The following is a 26788-nucleotide window of genomic DNA, read 5'->3' as shown; positions in this document are numbered from 1 at the left end:
GAAAACCTGGTATCACTGTTTTTCTTTTCTCGTCTGATAAACGTGGACGGTCGCGTGGTGAAGGAGGTTGTTGAATAAATAAATCTTTTGTAATCCGCATCGTATAGTGCTAAAAACGTAAAAATGCCTCCAAAATTCGATCCAACTGAAGTTAAAGTTGGTAAGTAAATAGAAATATATTATGTGAAATGCAATTAGACGTAAATCGAATAATAAATCTAATCGCATCCAATAGTGGTGCGCAAGTATACTTTTGAAACATGTTGATCAGTTATCTTTCAGTTGTTTAACTTCAAAAATATATGGTGATGGTATTAAGATGGGCACATTTTTTTTGCATGAATTCAGTTTATGTACATTCAAACATGTAGAATAGTACAGGTGTGTGAGGTTATTCGAATGAGGGTTGAAAAAGTGCCGACGGAAGTCTGGTGCACGTATATAATAGAGATGATTATTTTGTAATTAAAATTAATGTGTTTGAAAGAGGGAAGGACTAACCTGTCGCAGATGGTAGCCCCGGATAGATCCCACATGAACCTGTTTTCAACGTTGTATTACTACTTAGCTGTTCAATGTTGTAATACTGCTTACCTGTTCTTACTTCCATGTAACTTATAGAAGTATCCATGTGCACAAGACATGCGATATGCGTTAAAATCCCTCCCCCCCCCCACACACACACAGTCAGATGAAGTACAAGGGCACTACACATGCAGATATAAAGTACAGGTACGTTCTTTATTTTCGTATCAGTCGATAAGTAAATAAGGTAATAGTTAAGAACAGCTACTTCTCATCTCCCGTGCACGAGGATACATCTTACTGTTGCACTACCTAAACACCGTAAGTACAAGGGCAAGAACTCAGTCTATTACCTACTTTCTAATATCCTAGATAGTCAATGAATAATTCCTGAAAGTATGGAGTTTCTCGTCCTTCCCTAAATGGGAAGTACGGCTCCTTAACTATAACCGTAAATAAAAGCGCTTTGTTACCCCCTTTGTAAGTTCGTACATACTCAATGAATAACCCCTAAAAGTATGAGCGTCCTGCTCCTTCGGGAACTGATGCAGCTTCATGTATACTATATCCAGGAACGAGTTAGCTTAAGGTTAAGTAAGTTTTGATCCATTTTCATAAAGTTATTAGTGTGTAATTTCTCGTTTCTGAGTGAATATACCTGCTGGAGCGGGTGTTGTAAAGTTAACCCCTCGAAACATTACTGAATGATATTCTTTTTTGCTGCGTGTTTCAGGGGCGTTACGGAGTGCAGTCCCATATCAAAAACATGCCCCTAGACTTTGAAAAGTTGTAAAAATGCGACAGTACTTTTTTTCGGCATTACTCGAGCAGGTGGTTTTGCCAAGTTTTGACAGGTTAGAACTTTTACGGTGGTTGTACAAAATTTTGGACATATGTTCCGAAGTTGCGGGCGCGGTGGCTCAGTGGTAGTGTTCACCTCCGGTGCTTGGGATCCCTGGTTCGATCCCAGCTCGCACCGTGTGGACTTTGTGGTGGACAAACACCGTGCTCGTGGGTTTTCTCGTGGTTCTCCCGTTTCCTCCCACTTTCTTCGTTCCACCATTTCACTCATTTCTCATTGTCACCGTCACCTTTAGCCTCACCGGCATAACCATGGGACGTTATAGATTTTATTTCATTTTTCTGTTCCGAAGTTGGTCGTCCGTTTGCTTTTCGACAAAAGTGTAAAACAACTACGAATATTTGTCAGTTTTTAGGGCAGCTTTAAAAGGCAATAACAGGGTTGTGTTTAGGATTAGGGAAGTTTGGACCCTTTTGTTTAGATCAGTAGAGTATAAATTCTCGTCTGAATAAGGAAACCAACTGGAGTGAGAGAGAGAGAGAGTGTATGTGTGTGTGTGTGTGTGCGTGCGTGCGTGCGCAGCATGTTCAGAATAAATCGGCCGCTCAAAGGTAAAAGGAAGTATCTACATTTTGCTTGTTTTGATAATAACTGCAGAAAAAAGTGATTTTTGATAATTAACGTTACTGTTAGGCTTGTTTCCTTTTCGGCGTCAATCAACACATTCCTCCTTGATGCCGAAAAGAAAACAAAATCTTTAACAGTAAGTTAATTATCACAAATCACATTTTTTGCTGCTATTCTCAAAACAAGCAAAATGTGGATACTTCCTTGTACCTTTGGGCGGCCTAAATGTGCTCGTTGGTTTCCCACAATCCCAACCAGGCGGTTCTCTCTGCTTGCCTAATAATTCTATGGTTATATCTGCTTATAAAAATAATAAACAGAAGTTCCGCTTTCCTTACATACTGCCAAGTACACAAACGAGCAAATTTCTTACCGGTTTATTTTCAAAATTTTGCTGGAAACTGGCAAGGTTCTAGAAGGCAAGGTCTCCCTTCCCATTTAGCTGTAATAAAGACAGAAAAAAAAAGTGCCCTGTAGGGCTCTAACCCGCCTTCACTCGCTGCCGCTTGCTCGGCAATACTATGTGAAATATATATTAAACTTTGATACAGGAAGGAACCAACTTAGATACTAACCTACATGGAGGGGACCTGTTCTAGAATCTTGCCCGACCGACCTTTGGGAACTTAACCCAAATTTTGACATTTCTTACACTCTTTAGGTTAGGTTAGTGTTTTCAGGTTCTGCCAAATTTTGACGAGAGATTTCTTATTAATTATTACCTTCACAACGGTTTTACTTTGTACCAGTTGTCACTACAATTCAAAATTCATTTCAATATACTGTGCATCCCGATGGCAGAACTTCGTCTTTCTGCGATGAGGTTTTGTAAGTAAAAAATTTTCTGCAGAAGGAACACTTGTGGTTCTTAAAAATACGCTTTACGCGACGTAAAAAGCAGTTCAAACTATATTTATGCGAGTCGTCCGTGCATGTAAGGCATCTACACATAGAAGGGATGTTTTTACATTTTTCTGTTGGTTATATATGTATATATTTTCTCTGGCAATTTTTCTGCGATCACTCGCAGATCGTGACATGTTCTGCTAGGGGGCTGTGCATTCACAGAAATTACTTATATTAACACTCTTTCCTTCACAAAAGAATGTTTCACATCGTATTTTATCTGTAAATTTTCTGTTGGTAGAACCGTCTGGTGGAGTGAAACCCTTTCCTGAGTGCTAACCATTCAATGAAGGAATATTTACGTTTTTAAAAAGTGAATTTCTTTCATCGTCATTATATACACTTACTGCCTTAGAAAGTGTTTCGTGAAGGTGCAGATTGACTTCACGATGGCTGAGTATAATATAATGTGTGACATAAAAACTTGCTTTAAACACGAACCAACTTGGCCACTGCACGAATACTATCTAAGTCGGCAGGAGCGCAGCAAGGGAGGCCGAGCGGGAGAGAGGGGTGTGTCCGTAAAAAGCAGGCGCGGCAGTGGGTATATGCATAAATAAGGATAGTGGGAAAATCTTCATATAGCATAAAACACATGCATTGTGTGTTGCAAAACTTTGCGACATTTGCATTATCACTTTGCATACTGCTTTAATATATCACTTCTTTCATCATGTTCTTGTTGTTGAGTATTATGCAGTACAGAGCACACTTTCCGTTTCGTGCTACATTTAAAGGGTAGCATTCCGATGTTCTATTTTCACAATCTTATTGCAAAATCAAATACACAACTTCCGTTGATTTTTCAAATTTATGCCTACATAGCACATCACCCAATCTTTGCCCCATTTCTGTACATTTATCTTACTTGCCACTCCCCTGTTGCCAGTTTCCGCTCTACATTGCTGCATTTTCCTACATTACAGCAGCATACACATCCTACGTTAGTTAATAACATAGTGGGTTTGAATATTATGCTCTACTGCCTGTTCATTTCGTACTGTACCGCATCAGTCCGCAAACTCATATAGTCCAGAATTTAACATCAGTTTGTTCCTTATTAATGAACATACACTGATTACCTTTTTTGTTACTCTCGTGATGACATTTCGCCTGTTTCTGTTCATTTCTCGGTAAATTTTGCATTTCGGAGCCGCCGTCTGCAACAGTTAACCGAAGGACAATATTAGATATTAATTTTCGCACGGTCTATTTTGTGGGACTATATTGGAATTCAGGGTTTATGTACTTCAGAAACTCGATTTCCAGTGCCTTATAAATTGTTTCTTATCGGAGGAGTTGCGTTCCTGGGTGCAGATTCTTGTATTGATGACTTAACCATTTTCCATATAAATGTAGCATGCATCTTAGGACATACAAACTATAGTGCCAGAAACATTCTAACCTTTGCTAGGTGCCACTAAAAGAAAGAAGTACATCTAAACGAATCAGGGTAAAAGTTGTGGTTCCGCAAGTAGTGCGTCTGAAGGAAGTAAGCGCGTTAGCGACAGAGGTATGCTTTAAAGGAGAATAGTGGAAACTCTGTTCCCAATGTTGCTAGATACCTTCCTTACCTGTCGGACAGGTTTCGGGTGATCTTTATAAATCCTGTTTCAGTAGTTTTTACCATAACATAAAATTGCATTCTATTCTTATCCCTACCCAGCATTTTTTCTACTTTGCGATGGCCGTTTAAAGCGATCCTACTTATCGACGCACAGCTGGAGTATATATTATAAAGTTTACCCAAGTTTGTAGATCATGACTAAATGCCTTGACAGAAATTCAGTTCTTCATGGCTTATAGACTGTTAACTTGTTAAAAGCATGCAGTTTGTATTGGGTTTTTAACATTATAAGGTGTCAGAGGTAAGGCCCCATTGTAATTTGGTTACTTATATATTGGCTCTTTTGAAACGATATTCGTTATTTCGTCTCTAAATTTTACAAATTTATGATACCATAAAATAGAACTGCAATCTAATTTCCATCCGCGAATTATTTCTGTATGTTGCAATACAGCTATATTTTATGTTCGCGAGTGTAGGAAAAAATTAAGTATTTTAACGTTCCACACTTATGCCCCTTAGGCTAAAAGAGACCGATGCTTAACAAAAATGAATGAGTGTAGTGGGAAAATTCTAGAATGCTGGCCCGCACATATCGGTGAAGGTGAGTTGGTAGCCAGTTTTTGGTCAAAGTTGAATACTCAACTCACATAGTGATGCGGAGCAAACAATAGCGAGTGAAGGTGAATTAGCAGCCATATTGATTACTTTATTAGAACTGAATGAGAATGTGTGTAGAACCCTGCCGGTCTAGTTTGGTGGGTTAAACATACTTAAAAAATATTTATAATAGTAGTGTTACTTCAATCCTATATTGAAATCAATGGAAAGTGTAATGAGAAATGGTGTGGATTAGACACATTTTAAAACCAGACTAAATCTCTTGTTGAAATAATAGTTTTATAAAAGCGCTTTTAGGAGGTAATTCTATTTTTCAATATTCGTAATAGTGTATTCCTCAGCAGGAAATGTCATTCATTCATTTGTAGCACATATATTTCAAGTTAAAATCAATGAACTACATAGTTTGTATATACTTGAACTTAGGTTTTTTACACTGCATTGCTGCTACAAATTATGTAATGAATATAATTCTTTTTCCACATACTGACCTAGCTACTGCTTCATATCCCTGGTACCGGGTTATATACAAAGAAGCTTGTAGTGGGAGAGTTATTTTTTTCTGCAGTAGAGCTGGCTGTAAAGAAAAGCAGCTCGTGATATGATCTGATTGTTCTTGGTAACCGAAAAATCATGTCAAGGCAGAGTTCCTACTGGTCAGGGAAATTTTATATTATTATTATTTTTAAACATTGATTGTACGCCAATTTCAGCTTAGCCGACCATTATCAGCTAAATGAATGTACAAGAAGTTTCGTATGTCCAAAGTAATTGATAGACGTTTAGTGGGTAGATATTAATGATCACAGTATGGGACGTTGCTCAGATTTTTATGGGAGATAAGTGGTGTGTACAGATGAGCAATTGATTAGTAATAGTCATCCAACACCTATCATGAAAGTCAAGGAATTTCGTGGGAAAGTCAGGGAAATAGATTTTTCCAGATCACTAGGAACCCTGCAAGGTTTAGTTCAGGTGTTTCTAAGTAAAGGCTTTTCCATATTCATTATCCTCATTGTGTTAAGAGGAAGTATAGTAATAACGTTGGAAGTGAATTACTGCCTACGGACTGCGAGACCAGAATTTAACGTGTTCTCTACCGATCACCTACTACTTGGCTTGCAATTCAGTTAAGCAGAGATTGCTTTTATTGCATAAGTCATTAGATGTTACTGCTTATCGAAAGTGCCATAGGTTACTGTTAACATTGTTACAGCAGCAATAGGTAATTTTTATCAATTATATATATATTTGTAATTTCTTGTATTTTTCAGTGTATTTGAGGTGTGTAGGTGGTGAAGTTGGTGCTACGTCATCTCTAGCTCCCAAGATTGGTCCTTTGGGTTTGGTAAGTGAAATGATCTAAACTTTATTTCTATAGATCTATATTCTAATTAGATGATTTCTCTAAAGAAAGAATGGGCAGGTGGTCATACTACTGTATATTGATCCTAAGTTTTTTAAGGAAGGAAAGATTGTACTCATTAAATGAACTCACTTTCGTGTCCTTTAATGTATTTGAGTTGGTTGATTGGTTGAAGATAAGGCGTGAATATTTAGCTTTGAGATCCGGTTCACATAAGGAAACGAACCTGGGTCTCCCGCACCGAAATATTAGTATGCTAACCATATAAAGTTTATTCAAGGAACGTTCAGTACCTCATGTAAACAAATACACGTGGTGGTTGTTTGATTTTATTGGTTAGAGAGCCCTAGAACACCCATGCGGCAGAAGAAAATAGTACTTGTTTGTAAGGCTCATTACCAGAATTCCTTAGAATTAGATAGCAGAAACAACACTTTATCTAAGAACTAAATTGAATTAATGCAATAAAAGAGAATACGCATGCTTTGGAAGTGGTTTTGACTCAACTTTAGCGCGAATCACAGTTAACAATATGGCCACATGCGGGAAATAAGTAAAACATCGACAGGGTACAAGCCAGGGTTTGCCCAAGTGGGCCCAGCACAAAAAAACCCACCGGATTTTTTCGGGTTGGACCCACCTGAAAATACCACTTTAAAACCCATCTGGGTTTTTGAGCTTTTTGTTAGTATATTATCGGTACAGCTATGGTGACCACACTAAAAGTTAATTTTGTCCGATTTTTGGCTTTCCTTAGGCGAATTAGATGCTTTCGTGTTAAGATATGCAACATTCAATATAAGACCGTTATAAAGTTCTGAATGCACTGAATAGATTTTTAATCTTAGCTTAAAGGACAAATTTATGTATGGATTATGCATATATCTATTTGAAGTAAAATATGCAATTTTATATTTTAAAAAATACTTTCCGTGAAAGGTGTGCTCGCCGGCTCGGTGACGCTGAGACACGTTATCCCTCATACGTTGACGGGTTTAAGGCCATAAGTGCCAGTACTACCAGTTAATATGTAAATACACTAGTAAAACTATTAGTATTATTTCTAACCTTTGTTCGTTGTAGTAAAATTTGGTTTTCCAACAACAGTTTAGTTCCGGCATTTGTTGCTACTCTTCAAATAAGCATGCTGTAGAGTCAACACCAACAATAGCGTAAAAATTCTTGTCAAATTCAAGAAGCTTAATGCTCGGAGTTCCGAAGACTACGTAACGCTTGCTATTCCAAGTGCTGAATTCAAACTTCCTACTAGTGGAGTTTCTATGTATAGTAAAGGAAGCTGCATTTTTCTAAGAAAATCGTCGTGAAATAAGTGCTCATGAAATTCCCGCAATTGAACGTACAAAGCATTAGAAGTGAGCACTTCAACAATAAAACTGTTTATTTTACGCTGGAAGACATTTAATTTCATTTGACATTTTAAAACACCATAACTATATATATAAAACTACATGAACTGACATAAATTAAAGTGGTACTTCCGGTTGACACAGAAAGTTGAAATTTGGCATGATTGTAGCTTTCCGGGTCCACCCGACAGAAAGATTGCCAAAAATGAATATTTTTAATTTTTAGGCGGTCTAAAGGGGAGATGAAGGAATTATCCATGCTATTTAAATGGGCCTTTTTGGACTTATAATTTCATGTTTTAGGTATTTGGAATTGGAATACAAACTTGAAATTCGGCATACTTGTACTTTTTCGTTAGAGTTATCTAAGTAAATCACAAATAAATAAATAAATAAAATAAAGTTAACTTTAAAAAAATAAATAAAAAATAAAAAAAATCCAACTTTAGTGTGGTGTTATGGAGAACTGAAAAATCTTTCCCATGTTTATATGGGACATTTTCTGCATCCCAAAATGTTTAGGCACTTCTGGCAAGATTGGAATGATGAAATTTGGCATGGTTGTAGCCTTCCGGGACTAACCGACAGAAAAGTTGCAAAAGTGAATATTTTTAAGGAGCCTAAAGAGGGATGAAGGAATTCTCAAGTTATTTAAATGGGCGTTTTCTTGGGATACAAAATCTTATCTTTTAAATAGTTAAAATACGAAAAGAAACTTGGAATTCCGTAGAATTGTGAATGTAAGAGGTGCAAGTGTGTGGGGGCGAAGCCTTCAGCAGCTCATTCAGGAAATATAAAGAGCAAATGCACGAAATTCACTTACATAAGGATGCGAGGGCAGTAGGCCGAGCAAATGCAGGGAACTAGGGACGGAGCTCCTAGCTAGCCAAAGGCTAGTTTACTTTATAAAATATAAATTATATCTTTGCTAATTGTTTTAAATTAATTTTTGGAGAAAAACTATCTTGCAACAAGTGCTCGGAAAATTCCCGTAATTGAACACAGTATCGGAAGTGAACTTCAGCAATAAAACCATTTATTTTACGTTGAAAAATATTTATTTCATATAAGACGTTTTGAAACCTTTATTTTATAAAATATGAATTATGGCTGTTTTAAATTAATACATTTTGCATTCATATTTGGCAAACGTCACTGAGGCTCCTGGATGACTCGATCTACATTTGTTCGTTTGTCCGCCAGGGCCATACACACTACAGGGTACAACTTTCGGCTTTTTAAGTTGAAATTGTCTGGTTACAAGCACGAGACATGCTGTATAGATTTTGGCGGCCTACCAACATAAAATTTCAAAATGGTGTCTTTTTAAATAGCGGGTATCCACGCTAAAGCGCGATTTTCGGTCTTAAGTTGAAATGTTCAGAGTAGAAGCGCGAGAGACTCTAAATTAGCTGTATTTATTTTGGCGGCGATCCAATGTAAAATTTCAAAATGGCGCCCATTTTTCAAAACGCAGTGAATAGAAAGTTGTTGCAATTTGTGACAATGACAGTCTTGAAATGTAAATCATATTTTAACAATTTTACCCTAAAGACATTGAAATATTACGAAAAAACCCAATTAAACCCGAAAAAACATATGGGCCCAGGTGGGTTGGGTTTTTTCAAAAATACCCGGGTTTTTTCAAACCCTGGTACAAGCACGTGCTTCTCGAAAGAAGCGCTGGCCGATAGCCTATCATCTGATGACTGGCGGAGTAATACAATTCTGCAATATTTACATGAGGATCAGAAGGTTCGTTGAATGAGTACATTACGTTACTGTGTTTTTTTATGGTTGTCGCAGCTCGTAAAATATTGCATATATGGGCTTGAAAAAGCTATATTAGATACAGGATGAGTGTAATTAGTAATGTCCGGATTTGTATGTAATTACATATTTTTTCCTTCATATGTAGGTTCGTCAAATCCTTAAATGTTTGTGATTCACACCTGTAGGGTGCTTCAACTCAAACTTCATATTACATATTTTAACCAATATTACATATTTCTATGGTTTCTACATATTTTTTTTATATACATAAAACTGTCTTAAAATTTTGCGTTTACTGAAATTTTAATTTAAAATAAAAATAATAAACTCTGCAATGCTGTGCAATGCTTGCATCTAGATTCAATTTTGTCATGTCTATCTTTTCGTTTCTTTACCGAAAGAGAAATATCAGTCAATCATACAACGTTCGAAAAATTACTCAGTGGACTTATCGATGCGGGAAACAATCAAAATATCCAATCTAGGGAGCTAGTAGGTTGAGACTGAGACGTGTTTCTAAGCTTAATGTTATACTGCAATCTTCAAATACGACACTGTTATGTAGCTAAAGCAATGCATTTGACGTTATAAATTTAAATCTTGGTACTTCACCGTCACTGGTACAGTCCGCGGCAAAATATCTGCAACATGAGCATGTAAGTTTATTGTTAAACGACGAAGTCTTTTGTTTCAAAATAAATGTGCAGGGGAGGACGTCGAGGTTTCTCCTGGCGTAATTCGTGCCACTTAAATTCCTGTCGTAATTCGTAAATATTAAGCGATCCAATCCAGAAGCAGGTCCAAATTCAGCAACCCCTTTTCCCCCTTCTGTTTCATATGTTGATTTTCTCAGATACGTTTCATTCTTTGACTTTACGAAAAGTATGCAATTTATTCAATAACTGAAACTGGGAACACTGTAGTCTATTGGTTAGAGCGTTAAACTCATATCCGCGTGGTCTCAGGTTCGATTCCCGGCCAGTGTTCCCCAATTTTCGGCGTCTGGAGAGTCACATGAAAAGAAGACATGACAGCCACTAGGTCTAAAAAGCTTCTGATGCGCCTGTTAGGGACAGGGCGTCGCTGCTAGGCAATATGTAATTCAGTCGGTTGCTAGTAGATGGCGCTGGCTCACAAATGGGCCCTTACGCCAAGTGATAAACGGTAACTGAAACTAGTTAGAACTCAACAATTTTGATGGTTTATGAATTTCTTTGAAAAGTCTGCAATAGTTGTTTCCAGTGTACATGCTGTTCGGAATTTTTGGCCGCGGTGGCTCAGTGGTAGAACGTTCACCTGTGGTGCGTGGGGTCCTTGGTTCGATTCCAGCTCGCGCCAAGGGAACTTTGTGGTGGACAAACACCGTGTGTTTGGGTTTTCTCGATGTTCTCCCGTTTCCTCCCACTTCATTCATTCCGTTCATTTCTCACTACCGTCTCCTTTAGCCTAACCGGCATAATAGTGGGATGTAAAACTGAAAGATTTCATTTCATTTTCTGTTATAAATTTATTGAACTGTGTCATAAATTTACTTTCACATTGCACTATTTTCTGTGCTGAATTCGTATGAACTACGAATATCTGTCCGCTATGAAAAAGTTACTCAAATGTTGAGGAAAAAGAGCACTGTCCATTTCGGTAAATAGGAGGGTTCTGTCCCGTAATAAGTACATTTTTTGCCGAGACCGAAAGATGTATCCGTATTATCTAGGTGTCCCCTATTGAAGTGTCCGTTAAGGGGAGTTTCACTATATTTTTATGTATGCAGGTACTAGGGTCGGTTTTCACGAACCCCCCCCCCCAAAAAAAAAAAAAAGCAGTTCAAATAGAAGGGACGCGTTTTGTAGCCAGTCCGCTTAATCACTTTTGACATTGTTTTGTTCAAGTAGAACAATCGTGGTGCAGTCTAGGTGGTACCACGGATGTCAAGACTTACTGGATATATGGCTACTGAAGGATTGGGCTGAATGGCGTAGTGGTTAACGCATCGACACGGTGAGGATGAAACTCGGGTTCCATTCCTCATCCATCTTTTTTTTTTTTTTTTTTAACGGTATATTATTAAATTCACAACTATAGAGGAAATATAAAATAAGTAAATAAGCGACAGAAGACCTTCTCACATGTATGTACTGCACTTCTGTTCAGAAAAACTTAGAATCCCTAATCCCTTTCAGAGACTAAGTTCAAAGCCTAGATCCATCAGTTCCCACAGATCTGTATAGAGGGAATTGCATTTTCCCTCCGTTCTTTACATAGACGCTAGCTGAAAAAAAAAAAGTACTTGTGCCAACAGTAGTCGAGCGTGGTGAGGCACTTAGTCTTCGTAAAGAACTTGTGAAACTTGAATATATGTCGAAATAATTGAAAGTTTAATATTTGTTTAAAATTTAATGCTTTAGGATTAAAATTTATTTGTGTATATTTTTTTTTTTCTTTTAAGTTATAAAACAAATACTTTACAAAACTTCAAAATCTCTAGAATAACCAGTGACACTTGGATGAGTGTGAAATTAGGCTGAAATAAATGCAAATAAGCATGTAATTAGAAATTTACATGCAGAACTAATTTTTTTATCTGATAAAATAAATTTCTACTGCAAATATATTTGATAACCAATTTATCATAAAATACTGACAAAAAATTACATTTAAGTACATTCAGTGCAATGAAAACTTTTTCTGTACTGTAATGAATATAGATATCTATCATTTACTGTAAAACGAAGAGTTGTGCTCCCAGGTTTATAAAGAATTTCCTTATCCTTTTCGTAAATAATCGTCCGATATGACTTTTTAAAATATTTGGTAATGGAAAGTGGTATGAAATTTCCACAGGTAAGAAACGATAATCTCTGCTGCGGCGTAACGTGTGAATTAACAAGTTTGAGAGAAACGTTAAGAATATAAACTGATCATCCGATATTCAGTCAGTAATTATCAGCTGCTATATTTTCGAAAAGAATGGCTTCCAGGAAAAATAATCCCGGATCTTTTATGTTGAGATTCTTAACTTTCACTCACTCTTTCTTGAAGGAAGGTAATGGAAGTTGAAGAATTCAATGAAATTAAGTGGACCATATATATTACTAAATTCTAGTAAGTAACCTTATAGAATCGAAATGTCACTTGTCTAGGGTGGTTATGCGTTAACAAACGGAACAAAATAAAATTAACTTTTTCGTGTAAATATTGTATGATATACGAGCCAGGAGTTTAGTTTTCAAATAGCTTGTTCCAGAACAAGATGAAAACTAATAGGGAAAACACGCCCCACACCAAACGTTGTCCTTTTGCTATTGTAAGTGCAATTATCATTAATGAAATAAAAGGTAAATATTCACAGAAATAATTATTACATATGCCATACGTTAAATGCCAACTTTAGAAAAAGTGGCTATATGAACGGGCTCTGAGTCTGCTATCCAGTGTTATAATGTAGAGCGGGACATTCATACTCACATTACTGTACTTTCAGACATGTTTTTTACTACAATTATAATTATTTCCATTACAATAAGGTTTGAGATGTAGATATGATAACTTTGGAAAATCAACCGGAAAGAGAAAATAAGAAATATGGAAGTTTTGGGAGGACTGAATGAAAGAATACTAAAGTTGGTAGCAAAATGGAAAAGTAATTAGTTAGGACATAAAGGATGAATTGCCTTATACCAAGAGATACTTTTTAAAGATTAGTTTCTGGAAGGAGAAAGAAGGTGTCAGCTTCTGGATGATAGATCGAAAATTGATGTCAACTTGTTGAGGACTATCCGTCCTTCCTCTCCCCTTCATTACAATACCCCGGGTTCAGATACTTGAAAATCCTAATTAGAAGACACGCTCAGCAATTCTGTCATTCTATTTACAGATTTCTGTAATTTCTGAATATTTCACTTCCAAGCTTTCAACTCTCCTCTGGAGTCTTTGTCGCGGAAGATAAAAGGTCGAGGAATAAAATGGAACTGATTTACCAAAGGGAACAGCTGTTCTGAAAAAAAAAAAAAAAAAAAAAAAGTTATCAAATGTACTGGTTACATACTAAAAATAATAATGTTTAACTGGTGTACTTGACAACGTGCTTCCAAGCATAGCTTCTCCCTTAGTAAGTCCGTTATTTTATTCCTTGATGTTTTTTTCTTCTTGTTTTTATCCTCCGTGACCAGGACTCCAGGGGAGAGTCGAAAGCTCGGAAGAGCAAGTCATATTCATAAATTACAGAAATCTAAGTAGAATGATAGATCTGAGTTTATAGGTGCAGTAGGCAGTATGCATTGACTTCTCGTCTTCCATATGTAAACAGTTGCGCACGCTAAACGGAAAGTGTGAAACTCTCCGTGTTGTATGAGGAACTTCGCCTTTAATAAGTTAATGCTCTAAAGATTGAAAACTTACAAGTAAATTTCGTGATTTTTAGCAAGTGAGTTACCTGATTCTTAATTTGCTATTACTTATTTGTATAAGTCTATTGTTAGTAACTTCAAGTTACAATAAAATTTCTTTATTGGTAATAATATTTTTTGGTTATTGACTGAACTGTGCAGTTCTACGTTAGTGTTTAATTGAAGTTATAAAGATTTTAATGTTTTCGCCAAGGTTATATATATATATATATATATATATATATATATATATATATATATATAAACTAACAAATATATATTTTTTTTTCTCCAGTCTCCAAAGAAGGTTGGTGACGACATAGCCAAAGCGACTTCAGATTGGAAGGGCTTAAAGATAACAGTGAAGCTAACCATTCAAAACAGACAGGCCCAAATCTCAGTGGTGCCGTCAGCTGCTTCTTTAATCATTAAGGCTTTGAAAGAACCTCCGAGAGACCGAAAAAAGCAGAAAAACAGTATGTATTTTCCCATTGTCAATACAATCTCTAGACTTAAATTTACTGTTAAGTATATAAACTTAAATATATGTAGTGTTTCGTTTGCTTCTTATTTTAGTGAATTGTTACTTTCATCAAAGCAATTAAAAGTAAACGTTAAGAAATTTTAGATGTTAGAAGAAGAAAAGGCATGCTTTATTGTACGAATTTAAATTCTTCGTTTCAGTTCAATACTGAGCGATTCCCTTATTAGTAAAATGTGATATTCAATAATTTAGAAGTCTTAGCTACGGTTGAAATACTATAAAACAAAAAGTAAGATCTAACCTTGTGCAGTTTTTTTTTTTTTTTTCTACGTTTTGTTCAAGTGAAAGGTTTGCTTTGTGTGTTGTACTTGTGTATAGCCTCATAGTGCGTAAAAGTGGGCTATGTTGATCTAGTGAAGTATTTGCATATCTGTTTGAATTAAACTGTTGCAAATTTCGGTATAGTGCTATATCAAAATAACTGATCGGTCTAGGAAATCTTACTTTTATTGGGAACAATGAAAAACATGCTTATACGGACTGTTCTCTTTAGGTTTCCATTTCTTGTTTCTAAAGGATCTTATCGATCTTATTGCCAATTAAAGTTATTTGTATGAGCCATAAACTTGTAGTAAGTTTAAATGACGCAATACGGAAGGCTGATCTGATAATATTCGACAAATTTTCGAAGTAATTACCTTATGGGAAACTGCCTCCACCACTGGTTGTATTCTATCGGATTATTATGGACTAAGCCTGCCATCGCAATTTCCGCTGCAGCAAAATACATTTGGGCACAGACATAGGAATTGCGTCCCATTTGTCCCTGTATTCTTTCCATAGATTAGTGAGGATACGGGATTAGCGATATTGTAAACATAGCTTTGCAGTCCAGCTGTGCAGCTTTTAAATTTTTTTTAGGTGTATCATGAAGGCGAATACCTCGGATTACCGTTTCTGTTCCCATTCCTGAACGCCAACTCAACTTAATACATGCTCACTTGAATGAACTTAGATTTGGCCTGCATTCGAACTAGGACACTGCATTCTCTTTGTTTTCGTTAGAGCTGCTTCTATCAGTTCATAGGCACTGAATCTAGTTCTCGTTTTACCAACCGACCATCAGGACTGGTATCCGTAAACCAAAACGAGAAGACATCTCTATAGAAAACAGTCTGGCCAAAGGGATGAAAGGAAAGAAAACTCCTTTGTCAGTTGACCAAAGTGCGAATAATAATACATTTACAGAAATAAAAATTGAATCACTTCTGTTTTGTGTTCAAAGCCAAATGTTAATCTACTCCAACAAGGATCTGGTTTTTTCTTGCGCATTCTTGACCACACAAGTCGAATCCCTTTTTCCATTTCATTTATTTTCTGTCAACCCTTTTCTCTTTTGAAATCCGCTAGCCTATGACCACCTACAATGAGTATGTGCTGGTCAAGTGAAATCCTAATTTTGACTTCTTGTTTATTTCTGAAATAAATATAAAACAAACGATTTCAGCGTTCACTAACATCTGAAGATAACTCCACACAATCATGTTCTACATTGCTTTTGTTTCGTTCATCCCTCACAACATTTTTACATATTCCCGCTTTATAAGTTAATGACGGGCTTGCATCGAACCGGAGAGACTACATTAATTTTCAGCCATGCAATGCAGTCTTATCACTGTACGTTTCTTCATTTGCTTTAAAGGAAAAAACGAAACAAAATCTGTGTTTAACGTTCGGGTGCAGAATTGCAATATTTCTTAATTCATGTTACATAAATGTGAGGCACTTCAAAATTACTTTTTTTCTTTCTTTCTTTACTACACTATACTACATATTTTTTACTTGAACATCCTGTCCGAATCTCATCACATCACTTTTTCAATTACTCGTTAATATTCAAAAGGGTATGTGCAGTGTTCGGGATCGGAACACGCTTTTGCCTCTGTTTATTTTCCGTAATCTCAAACTAACCTGAGTACGTGGACTACTGGAAAAGTTTCTGTAATTATTACTACTAACAATGGCGCGAGTATTCCGCTTTTATAGAATTCGGAAAAATAGACATGTCTATGTTTAAATTATTTTTAAGCTTACTTGTTTTTCACTACAGTTTAAAGTAGTAGTAGTTTCGTCTGAGAAATGCAAATGAGTAGTAGTTTCGTAAACACTTTCGGGCCTTTTTAATAATGATTTAAATGTAGTTTGAAACCAAAACAAAGCATCAAGCGATTCCATTTGGCTTTTGGAGATCCCACTGTATCCAAAAAGACGTGTACAATTGTTTTTTTCCAATTCCAGCGTGGCCTCATTTTCCAGTGATTCTATGAAGCTCGTTTATCCACATCTGTTGTTACCAGTCATGTTAATGTTATGCCTGAAATGATGAGATCTGCATGTTACATACCGTGAGATTCAGGCATCTTTGAACATTGACATGAAAGTAATACATAAGCTTTTGCATGGACACCGTGCATGTACAGAAATTTTGAAGTCGTTGGACCACGCACTGTTTCGTAACTTTAAAATTTTACTGTTTGAAATTTGAACAAATAGCATTTAAATAGATTGTAATCTTGGTATGAAAATAATAAATGTTGAAAGAAAGTTACGTTTTGATTGGACTTTAATAAAAGAATTTACAATCCAGATTTATCGTTAGTATAGAGAATTTGTGAATATTGAAGCATCTTTGATCTAGCTAGTACAAAGAAATGACCAAAAGTTATGCACTTTGCTTTTGGTGAGACTAAAGTGACCAGTGTATTCAAAGAGACTTGAATCAGTAGAATGACCGGTTAATTCTGAAGGCAGTTTATACTCTTTAATTTACGTTTTCACCTGTCTCTTCCTGCTTTCATTTCCTATTTTTATTACTTTCACTCTTGCTTGTTGATTTGTTTTTTCTAGGAAGTGAGTTTGGTTATATTTTCTTTTTAGAAACTAATTTTTTTACTACAGGTATTATAAATTTTATAAATAAGAAAAGTAGAGAGAATAAAACCAATAACTCTTACGCGCTTGGTTTTAATTGCTTTTCCCCAAAGAGGGACTGTGTTATATATTCAAACTTATGTACATTAAATTTTATAAATGCTTGCGCTTGGAGCTAACAAATGGAAATTTTTACCCTAACCTACATATTTGTGAACTACAAAATAGTTTCTGATTAAAAACTGATATTCATCGCTTCGAATATAGTTGTTCAAAGAAATACATTTAATATAGTAAAAGCAGAATGTATCTCACTGGTGCGTTACAATATACAATTTTATATTACGTTTATATAGTTCATCATGTTGAGTATGCTGTTAAGTAAAATGTATTTTTTAAATTCCAGTTAAACACAGTGGGAACCTTGCATTCGATGAAGTTTTAAACATTGCTAAGTCAATGAGAGATAGGTCAATGTCCAGAAAGCTTGAAGGGACTGTCAAAGAAATTCTTGGAACCTGTCAGTCAGTAGGATGTACAATCGAAGGAAAGCCTCCTCATGACGTCATAGACCAAATAAATAATGGAGAAATTGAAGTACCTGAGGAGTAAGATAGATGTAAGTAAGCTGTTGAGACTTAAGTCCTGGAACGGTTAATGTATTATTATTATTATTATTATTAGACCTAAATAACTGGTATCGATAGGGCATGACTATTTACCATAAACGACTATGACTATTTATATTAATTTAGATTACTAGTCATATGGTAATTTTGTGCAGTATACAGCAAACACATTAGTTCTAAATGTGAATGTAGGCCAATATCAAAATACTGTGCTCAATGCTCGAATTAGTGGTGGATGAGAGGGATATCCACCTTTACAAAGAAACATAAGTATCGCTTGAGAATGTGTTTATGTGGGATACAATATAATTGGTATACATAGTAACATTCTTCTCAAGTACATGTCATCCCAGTGTAAAGATACCTTAATTCGCGTACTGATTGTACTAAAGGTAACGAAATAAGAACATGTAACATTATTATTAAATATTGAATATTTATTCTGGACAAAGTAAATAAGAATTTGATTGCCAGCTTGCAACTGTGCTAAATTCGTATGAATTGGGAATAATTCTTGCCCTCAAAAGTTGTTTCTTGCCCTCAAATTCTTGCCCTGATTTTTGTTGAGACTTTCATAAAAATGTATAAAAAAACATTGCGTTTATATTTTGTTGGATGATTATTACGGAGACAAAAAGCACGAATTATTGGAGTACACGAAAAGAAAAGGTACATCGCATTTGGAAATAGGAATACAACAGACAACAAATAGGAAGTACAGACAGTACTTAACATAAATCTATTTCATTTATCTTGAAATGTAGGTTTAAATACTGAATACGCAAAATTTGCGATAACGCAAATGTAAAATTCTCTAACAAAACTATACTGATTAATGGCTTGGCAACATTGTTCTGGTGACGTAAATGAAGCAAAACCATACTCAGCCACATAATATAAGAATATCCCAATTTATTTATATTTCATAAATATAGCTTATTAATCAAATCACTCAAGATGGGGAGACAACAAAATATGTAGGTAAAACTCACTTTTACAACTAAAGAGGGTTTGACGAAGGTTCCAGCAATGAACAAGCAGTCGAAGTAATCATCCAAAAAAGTACAATAAATAACGCAAAACTTTTGTTTATTAAAAAAAAAAAAAAATCATTACTTCTCCGTTTCCAAGGGAGTACTGAAATGTTGCGGGGAAAAAGATTGTTAGTAAAACAGAAGATTCGGGTGACTCATTAATATATGTATTTCTGTCGGGACATAAAAAGAAAGTTATTACGAAGATAGGTAGGAATGTTAAGTGAAAAATGGTACTTTGGTTCTTCCATGTACAAGAAAAGTAGGTTCAATGCACGGAAAATGAGCCCACTTAGGTTTTTTCGGTAATCGTGTCGGTGTGGAGAAATTGCTGTGCAGTCTGTCCCAAGCGTAACTATTGTACTTAGGCAGTTCATGTCAGTGAACAACTTTGAACAATCTCTATTTTTTTCTTTCTGAGTAGCTAAGAATTTCATAACGTTCTGAGTGAGGGTAGATACCATCACAGCAAATCAGATATGCAGTCTAACCTGTTCTTGATTGTTAAAAATACGTTTCTTCAACTCCTTCCAAAATTACAAATTATATGGAAGCATTGATTTTTGATTTTTTGGTAATTTACTCCTTTCCATGCTATGTGGGTTATTAGTTGACTTTGTTTTTAGTAAACTCTGAGTTAAATGTATCAGTTTCGAAAATTCTGATTGGTGACGCGTTGGAAGATAGAAATTTAAAATGTTTGTATTAATTTTGTAAGAAAATTTATCATTAAGACCCCACCACCAGAAGGAATTTTGTTTTAAAGTATATGTGCATCGTTCACGAGGAAACACAAAATCGCTTTTGTGCTGTTCACGATTTCGAACAGTGTGTGGTCTAAAGTTTTTTAGAGATCCAATCATCGAAACTCCTAACATCTCATCTCTTGAAGTATTGACATTTATCCGTAGGGAAAATTCGGGAAAAGGAACGTAATTCTTGGTATATTTGCGATGTTGATTTCAAGACAATGTTTGAGCCTGAGTGTAAGATACGAAAAGAGGTAGATGACCTTCTATTACAGTACTATACAAAGTGTTGTATAAATCAGCAAGATAAATAGTATCAGTTTGTATTGATTCTACACATTTTCTCACCTGTGTACTGAAATATTGCCTATTATATACTTCCTTTATCGATTACCTTTGTACGAGAGGTGTACAACAAAATAGTCTGACCAAAGAATCATGCAGTTGGCTGTATTACCATGTAATTTGTTGTTCATAGTTGTGTATGAAGTCCTTATAGTATTTTTAAGACAAACTACTGTAGATGCACTGTGGGCTCTGATTCATGAGAAATTCATTCAAATCATTGGATCTCGTAAACAAATGCAGAAGCAAATAGAACAACTGTAATCATATCACAATATTGCAAGCTGTGATGATATTTAAGGAGAAAAGCAAAAAGCTAATACTCATCGCAAAAGATATATAGTAGAGCTTTATTCTACATGCAACAATAGCGCTTTCGGAAGTATTCTCTTCCTTCCTCGGCTTGCTTAAAATTCAAAAAGGATTTTAAAACATAAAGAATTTGGAAGGGTAAAAAAAGGTTAAGAAATGTCCTCTTCTTTTACCCTTCCAAATTATTCATGTTTTTGAACCTTTTTGAATTGTAAACAAGCCGAAGAATGAAGAGGATACTTCCAAAAGCGCTATTGTTGCATGTAGAAAAAAGCTCTACTATATATCTTTTGCGATGAGTATTAGCGTTTTTGCTTTTCTCACTAACTCTAATCATGTATATCAACTCCTAGTATATGTACGTTAGATTTCAACTAATGTAGTATAGTTGGCTGGTTCCAGTGAATAACCGGCTAAGTCGACTTTTCTTGAAAATCGAGATTTTACATGTATAAGCTTCTTTTGGTGAATTCTACATTGTGTAGAAGGGACTAAGACGAATTCATAAAATTGAGGAAGTCACAGCATTTGGTTGTCAAAATTAGCCAGGTAACTATTGTAAAATTTACCTTTAAACTTCTCTCCTATAAAATTTACTTTTCCCAACTTAGCCGGTTATTCACTGGAACCAGCCAGTTATTCGTAGATATGTTTCCAGGACTTAATTGCTCAATAGCTCCTATATGGTAGGGGTTGGCATCCCATCCACCCAATTCTTTCTTCCATCAAGTAACATTAAACATTGTAGTAAATACTTACAAAGTGGAAAGTAAAAAGTTACTGGACTCACAGAAGTTTCTGGGTCAGGATATTTTTTTAAACTTGCATATTGTTCATTGTAGCTTTAGAAATATTCACTATATTAATAAAGCAAAACTGACCAAATTACAATATGTAATAATACCACTTGTGTAACAGTTCCGGCAATGTAACCGCCTTAATCGGACACATCATCTTTATAAACAGAAAGTGAAAGTACACACCCACTTTTCCCAGAGCCAGTCAACTCTTCTCGTTACTACTTACATCCTTCTGTACAAAACGTTAATTTTTAACGTCTTATGAAAGCGATGTTCCTGAAACTGTTCCACAAGTGGTATTAATATATACCTAGTGTACACTGACACTTAAGTTTAACGTCCTACGATTGTGTCCTTTAAGCTAAAGGAGACGGATGATTAATGAATATGAATGATTGTAAAATTAAATCTTACGTGTGCTTCTATTAGGAATTGGTTTATAGAAGGATTAAAGTCCGAATAGAACCTTACTTCACAAAACATAGGTGCATCTTGTCTCGAATCGAATTACTGAATGCGGTATTCCTTTCTACATGTCGCTAAAACGTCCACCGGAATTGCAAAAGTAATATTTAGTGACATATTAATATATTTTTGGAATCTGAAGTTACTTAATATTTAACCTGTTAGTGTTTTATCATTGTTAGAACCGGCAAAATGGGACTCGAAACGTATCGAGAACCTAAGGAGCTACAGTGATATTTTCATGGCTCGCTCTGGCGCATGGTGAAAACAGATATAATCAATCTTTGAATATGCCGTAATTTGTGAATTTAAGACAAAAGCTGAATGTTACCTTTACAAAAAGCCAAAGGCTTCTTCAATAGCCCTAAATAGAAGTAAGTGTGATTTGACAACCATAAGCACACTTGAAAAGTAGCTCTGTGAAATTGTGCTTCTATCAATATTTCACATGTTTTTTCATTCATCAAGAAAAGCAAAGAAAATCTTTTCAGTCGTCATACAATTGTTCTGGTTCTCCATATTCCACAAACTTTTTATATATCGTAGCCAGTTTTGAATTTCCTTCGCAGTTTCGAAGTTCAAAGAAATTTGTAGTAAAACTCAACACAATGTTTCCGCGCGTCCTCCGTTTTCGCAAGATTGGTTTGAAGACTGCTAGACAGCTTGAAGTTTGTAGATTCATGATTGGTGGGTGGGGGTATTTTCTAAAGACGATTCTTGCTTTGACATTGTGCCCACCACGCCTTTAGTCAACTCTTGACGTTTGTACTTAATAAAATGGTAAAAGTCCCAATTTTCGTCTCCCCCTCACCATTCTTTTCAAAGCAAATACTGTTAGAGATAAATAAAAAGTTGTGAATGACCATGCGTTTATGCTTCTGTAGGGTCAACTCATTTTTATTAGTGAGGACATCGGTCTTGAAATGCCTGTGAGCGCTTGAATGACTCGAATAGAGAACTGTCCGCTTAGTAAGTGGTCCTAAATATTCTTCCTATGCTTAAAGTGAATGAATATTATATACTGATTCTCAGCTCTTTGTCAAATATCTGGTCTCGAACACAGAAGTAGCAGTTTTACTTGCATATGAAATACTATTCTGTTGCTGACTATGCAGTAGAGAACTTCAGTATGTACCATAAAAGACCTGGTATTCTGTGAGTCTGGAAACGAGCATACGGTAAAATCGCATCGCCCGCGGCTAAATAATAAATATTTTTGAAGATCAGAATTACATCATTGTCAATGTCTGACACTCTCTCGTGGAGAAATGTTCCTGTTGGAAGTTAGGATGGGGAATTTACGCCTCTGGGGAGAAAACCCCAATAACAAATCCAGCATCTAATGGTGCTGTTAGTCTGTAAGTGAACAATTCTAGTCATAAGAAAATTAGAAATAGAAAAAGTTATTGAGTTTCTGTATCCAGTATTATAGGTAAAAGAATGTGAATAGAAATTTTGAATTATTGTAGTAGCCATGCTTGTATTTCCACCGTTACTATTAGTTCTAATCTTAAAATTGGGCTGTCAAGACTTTTCAAACGATAAATTTAATCTTAGTTGTTAATTTTTCTCTTTCGTATGTATGTGAATTTGTTTTTCTTCCTCGTGACACGTGCAGGAAGAATTTGTTCTCAAGAGCAGCTTTATGGCGTTTGTAGACTGCTCTTCGAGATCCCTTCAAATGATGATAGGAAACGAGAGGGTTGGGCATTGGGTCTTTGTACACTTTCTGTCGCGTACTCGCACTGTGATGTCTGCCTAGCCACATCCCCATTACCGTACGGTTGAGTCTCATCACATCCTTAGGTTCATTCACCTAGGCCACATGCCATCAATGTCTCACGCTTTAATTATTTAAACTATCAAAGCTAGCCAACTGGAACTGAGCGCGGCTACCGTAAGTACTATTAACTAGTAAATATGTATACCTCGCCATACGTGTTCTTTTGTAAGAATTTATTTTAATACAAAATTTTTGCTTAGTAAAAGTTCCTATGTGAGTCTAATAAAGTAAGAACTGTTGAAAGTTTGAGGGTGAGTAAATTTTCCGTAAGTTACAACAAGCCGCCATTATCTTGTTCACGGTTTGGTTATGTTATTAGATATCTTACATAAGTGATTAATTCTAGATTATATTTGTGATAAGGGTGGGTGGTTGTTTGACATAGGCGCCAGCTTTTTTTTCAATGGGTGCTCGCTTCCATACTTGGTTTTTGAACATATCCAATAACCCTTGGCTCATAAATTAGAGTTCTCCCTGAGAGGCGTGAATGACCTTCAACGGAACACAAGCTACTGAAGTAAAAGGAGCTGGGAAATTCTTTTTAAACAGTAAGTGCGTCTAATATTATTATTTACCACGATTACCTAAACCTTGTATTGAGTAAAACCTATAAATATTGGCATTTTGTTTTCTTGCTGTACTCACGGATATTCCAGGAATATGTTCTATTTTCCATTCTTACGTTTCCATAATCTCAGTGTAGAGGAGCTAAAATTTAGGAATGTGTTTCTTATTCCCCTCAAGGGCTGTAAATAATTACAAAGAACAAATGAGCTCTCAGGTTAGTTCGCCTATTTTGTGGACCTTTTTCAACCTATCCATTCAGCTAATCAATCCATTTGCATTTCTACCTGAAATTCAACCTTGAGTCACATGCACTTGTTTTTTCGCCCAAAATAAATAATTTGAAAATTCGAACGCAAATATGCAATAAAAATCTCCCAGTAGGTACTTGTCTCGGAGCCCCATATAGTCGGCGCCTATGTTTGCAACGGCAAATCGTTGTGTTCTCTAAGCCATAGAAATTATTAAATGTTCTTATTTTTCTTTGTTTCAGATCCTGTACAGCTGATATGAAAATAAAGTGATTGTTTAATATTTGAGGTTTTTATTTAACTATTACTGTGTGTTATAAGGTATACTTATCCAAAATTTTTGTCGCCTGTCTCTAAAAATTACATAAATAGAAATAACTCTTTCTTGTGATAGAAACTGTCAAGTGTCTTCCTGGAAATATGCAGAAAACGAAAATATTTCCAAAAAAGTATTTCCACATATGGCGGCACAGCTCTAATAATCATAGGTTTTAAATATTTTACATGTAAACAAACGACTAAATAGAAATAAGCCACAAAATACAAAATATGTGAAGCAATCAGTCACTTTGTTAGTCATTTTCTTATACGTCTTCAACTTAGCGAATCTTCGTAGAGTAAGTAGTTCGTAACACCATTTGACCACTAGGTTCTATCTTGTGTCTGTGTTCTGCAGTTTGCTATTTTTCCTTTCTACATGAAGTCTACCACACAAATCAAGTATAGGTGAATGTCTTTAGAAAATACGCGGTTTTCAAATGTCATTCACTACAGACGAACTTCTAGTATCCAGTTTTGATTAGTGACGAAAGCTAGTGTTTTATAGTAAAAATTATCACGTTCAATGCATAAGGAAATAAAGTTCACTTTTGGTATTGGACTTCCAAATTGTGCTGTTGACAGGTATCAGAGCAAAAACTGTAAAAGATATCGAGGTATGGTTGTTTGCAATCTATTAAGCATCCCAAGGATAGGTTTTATCGCCATAGAACAAAAGATTATTAAATAGCGACAAGTGGTTTTCTGCAAGTGATTCTGCGTCTCAAAGCAATGTATCATGACATTGCCGAATACACTAACCTAAATTGGGAGTGGTTTAAATTTTACTATTACTTCCGGTTTCAATACTGATTTTCGTAGAACAAAACGGTGAGATATATCAAGATGCTTTTTTCCTAAGTATAGGTTCCACTTTCATTAACCTTCGGTTCAAGCCAGAAGTAGATGAAATTAGTTTCTGGTACAATCCGCGGCAAAAAACCTGCAACATGAGCATATAAGTTTATTGTGAAATGACGAAGTCTTTTGCTCCAAAATAAGTGTGCACGGGAGGAGGCCGAGGTTTATCCTGGAGTGATTTGTTCCACTTAGACGTTATGTTGATTCCCTGTGCTGTTAGGCGTAGTTTCACAATAAACTTACATCCTCATGTTGCAGGTTTTTTGCCGCGGATTGTACCAACATTTATCGCCATAGAACAAAAAAAAAAAGTAATATACGAGGCTCATTCGGAAAGTAAAGAACGTTTTTGTATAAACACTTTAATAACTGATATACAAAGGCGAAATTTGTGTTACATACTATGTGATACTTAAGTTACTTTTCGACGTAGTCGCCGTGTAAATTTAAACACTTGTCATACCGTGGTACAAGTTTTTCTATGCCTTCGGCATACACAGTTGCCGCCAAACTGTTGAACCAATCACTAACAGCTTCCTTAAGTTCATCATCACTGCCGTAGTGGCTTCCACCCAAAAAGTCTTTCAACTTTGGGAATAGGTGGAATTCGTGCAGCCCATCAATAGTGAATCGCCTATCCTCTTGAATTTTCCGCTCAGTTCTTCCTTTGAGTTCGTTAGTCACAACAGAAGGCCGGCCCGAGCGTTCCTCATCGTGCACATTCGTCCGTCCGTCATTAAACATAATGCACCACTTACGAACTGATGCTTCATTCATTACATTTCCATACACCTCAGTGATTTGTCTATAAATTTCTATCGGACGCACTTTTCTTGCATTCAAAAATCTTATCACACTTGGCGGAATCAGTAATTGTATCGCACATTTTACAGTCGCACAGCGAAGCAATAACGGACTGTAGCGGATCGCAGCTGGTGCCAGACTGAGGCTAAAGCATGCCCAGGTCAATAACCCAGCGGGAGTGGGGGAACACGCGCTAGCGCAAAACGTTCTTTACTTTCCGAATGACCCTCGTGTATATAGCGACAAGCGGTTTTCTGCAATCTAGGGTGTAAAGAGAACATACCATCTCAATTCGCATCACTGTACCCTAAACAGGAAGTAGTTGTAATTTGACTATTTCCGTATTCAATACTGACTTTCGTAGAGCAAAAGCGGTAAGAGATACCGAGAAGCGTGTTTTCAGCAATCGATTCAGCCTCCCAATAATTCTCTCTCAACCCTTTACTTAAACCGGAAGTGATTCAAATTAACGATTTCCGTTTCAATCTTCAGCGCCATAGAACAAAAACAGTAAGGGATAGC

General features: G+C 35.9%; 1 protein-coding gene across 1 annotated transcript; it reads left to right on the top strand.

Annotated features, from left to right (window-relative positions):
- RpL12 (ribosomal protein L12) lies at positions 1–24566 on the top strand. Its single transcript, XM_081743139.1, has 5 exons — positions 1–160; positions 6323–6396; positions 14232–14412; positions 17758–17970; positions 24526–24566. Exons 1-4 carry the CDS (start codon positions 124–126, stop codon positions 17961–17963), a joined length of 498 nt encoding a protein of 165 aa, XP_081599265.1. The 5' UTR covers positions 1–123; the 3' UTR covers positions 17964–17970; positions 24526–24566.
- Positions 24567–26788: the final 2222 nt, after the last annotated feature.

The sequence above is a fragment of the Thermobia domestica genome, chromosome 16 (genome assembly GCF_964235325.1).
Source record: "Thermobia domestica chromosome 16, izTheDome1.hap1.1, whole genome shotgun sequence".
Lineage (NCBI taxonomy): Eukaryota > Metazoa > Arthropoda > Insecta > Zygentoma > Lepismatidae > Thermobia > Thermobia domestica.
The sequence above is the reverse complement of the archived record's forward strand: the minus strand, read 5'-3'. Positions and strand labels throughout refer to the sequence as shown.

Coding starts and splice junctions, on each gene's coding strand:
- RpL12 (XM_081743139.1), top strand. CDS start 124: ATGCCTCCAAAATTCGATCCAACTGAAGTTAAAGTTG. Junction 6,397..14,231: donor AGATTGGTCCTTTGGGTTTG/GTAAGTGAAATG, acceptor TTTTTTCTCCAG/TCTCCAAAGAAGGTTGGTGA. Junction 14,413..17,757: donor CCGAAAAAAGCAGAAAAACA/GTATGTATTTTC, acceptor TTTAAATTCCAG/TTAAACACAGTGGGAACCTT.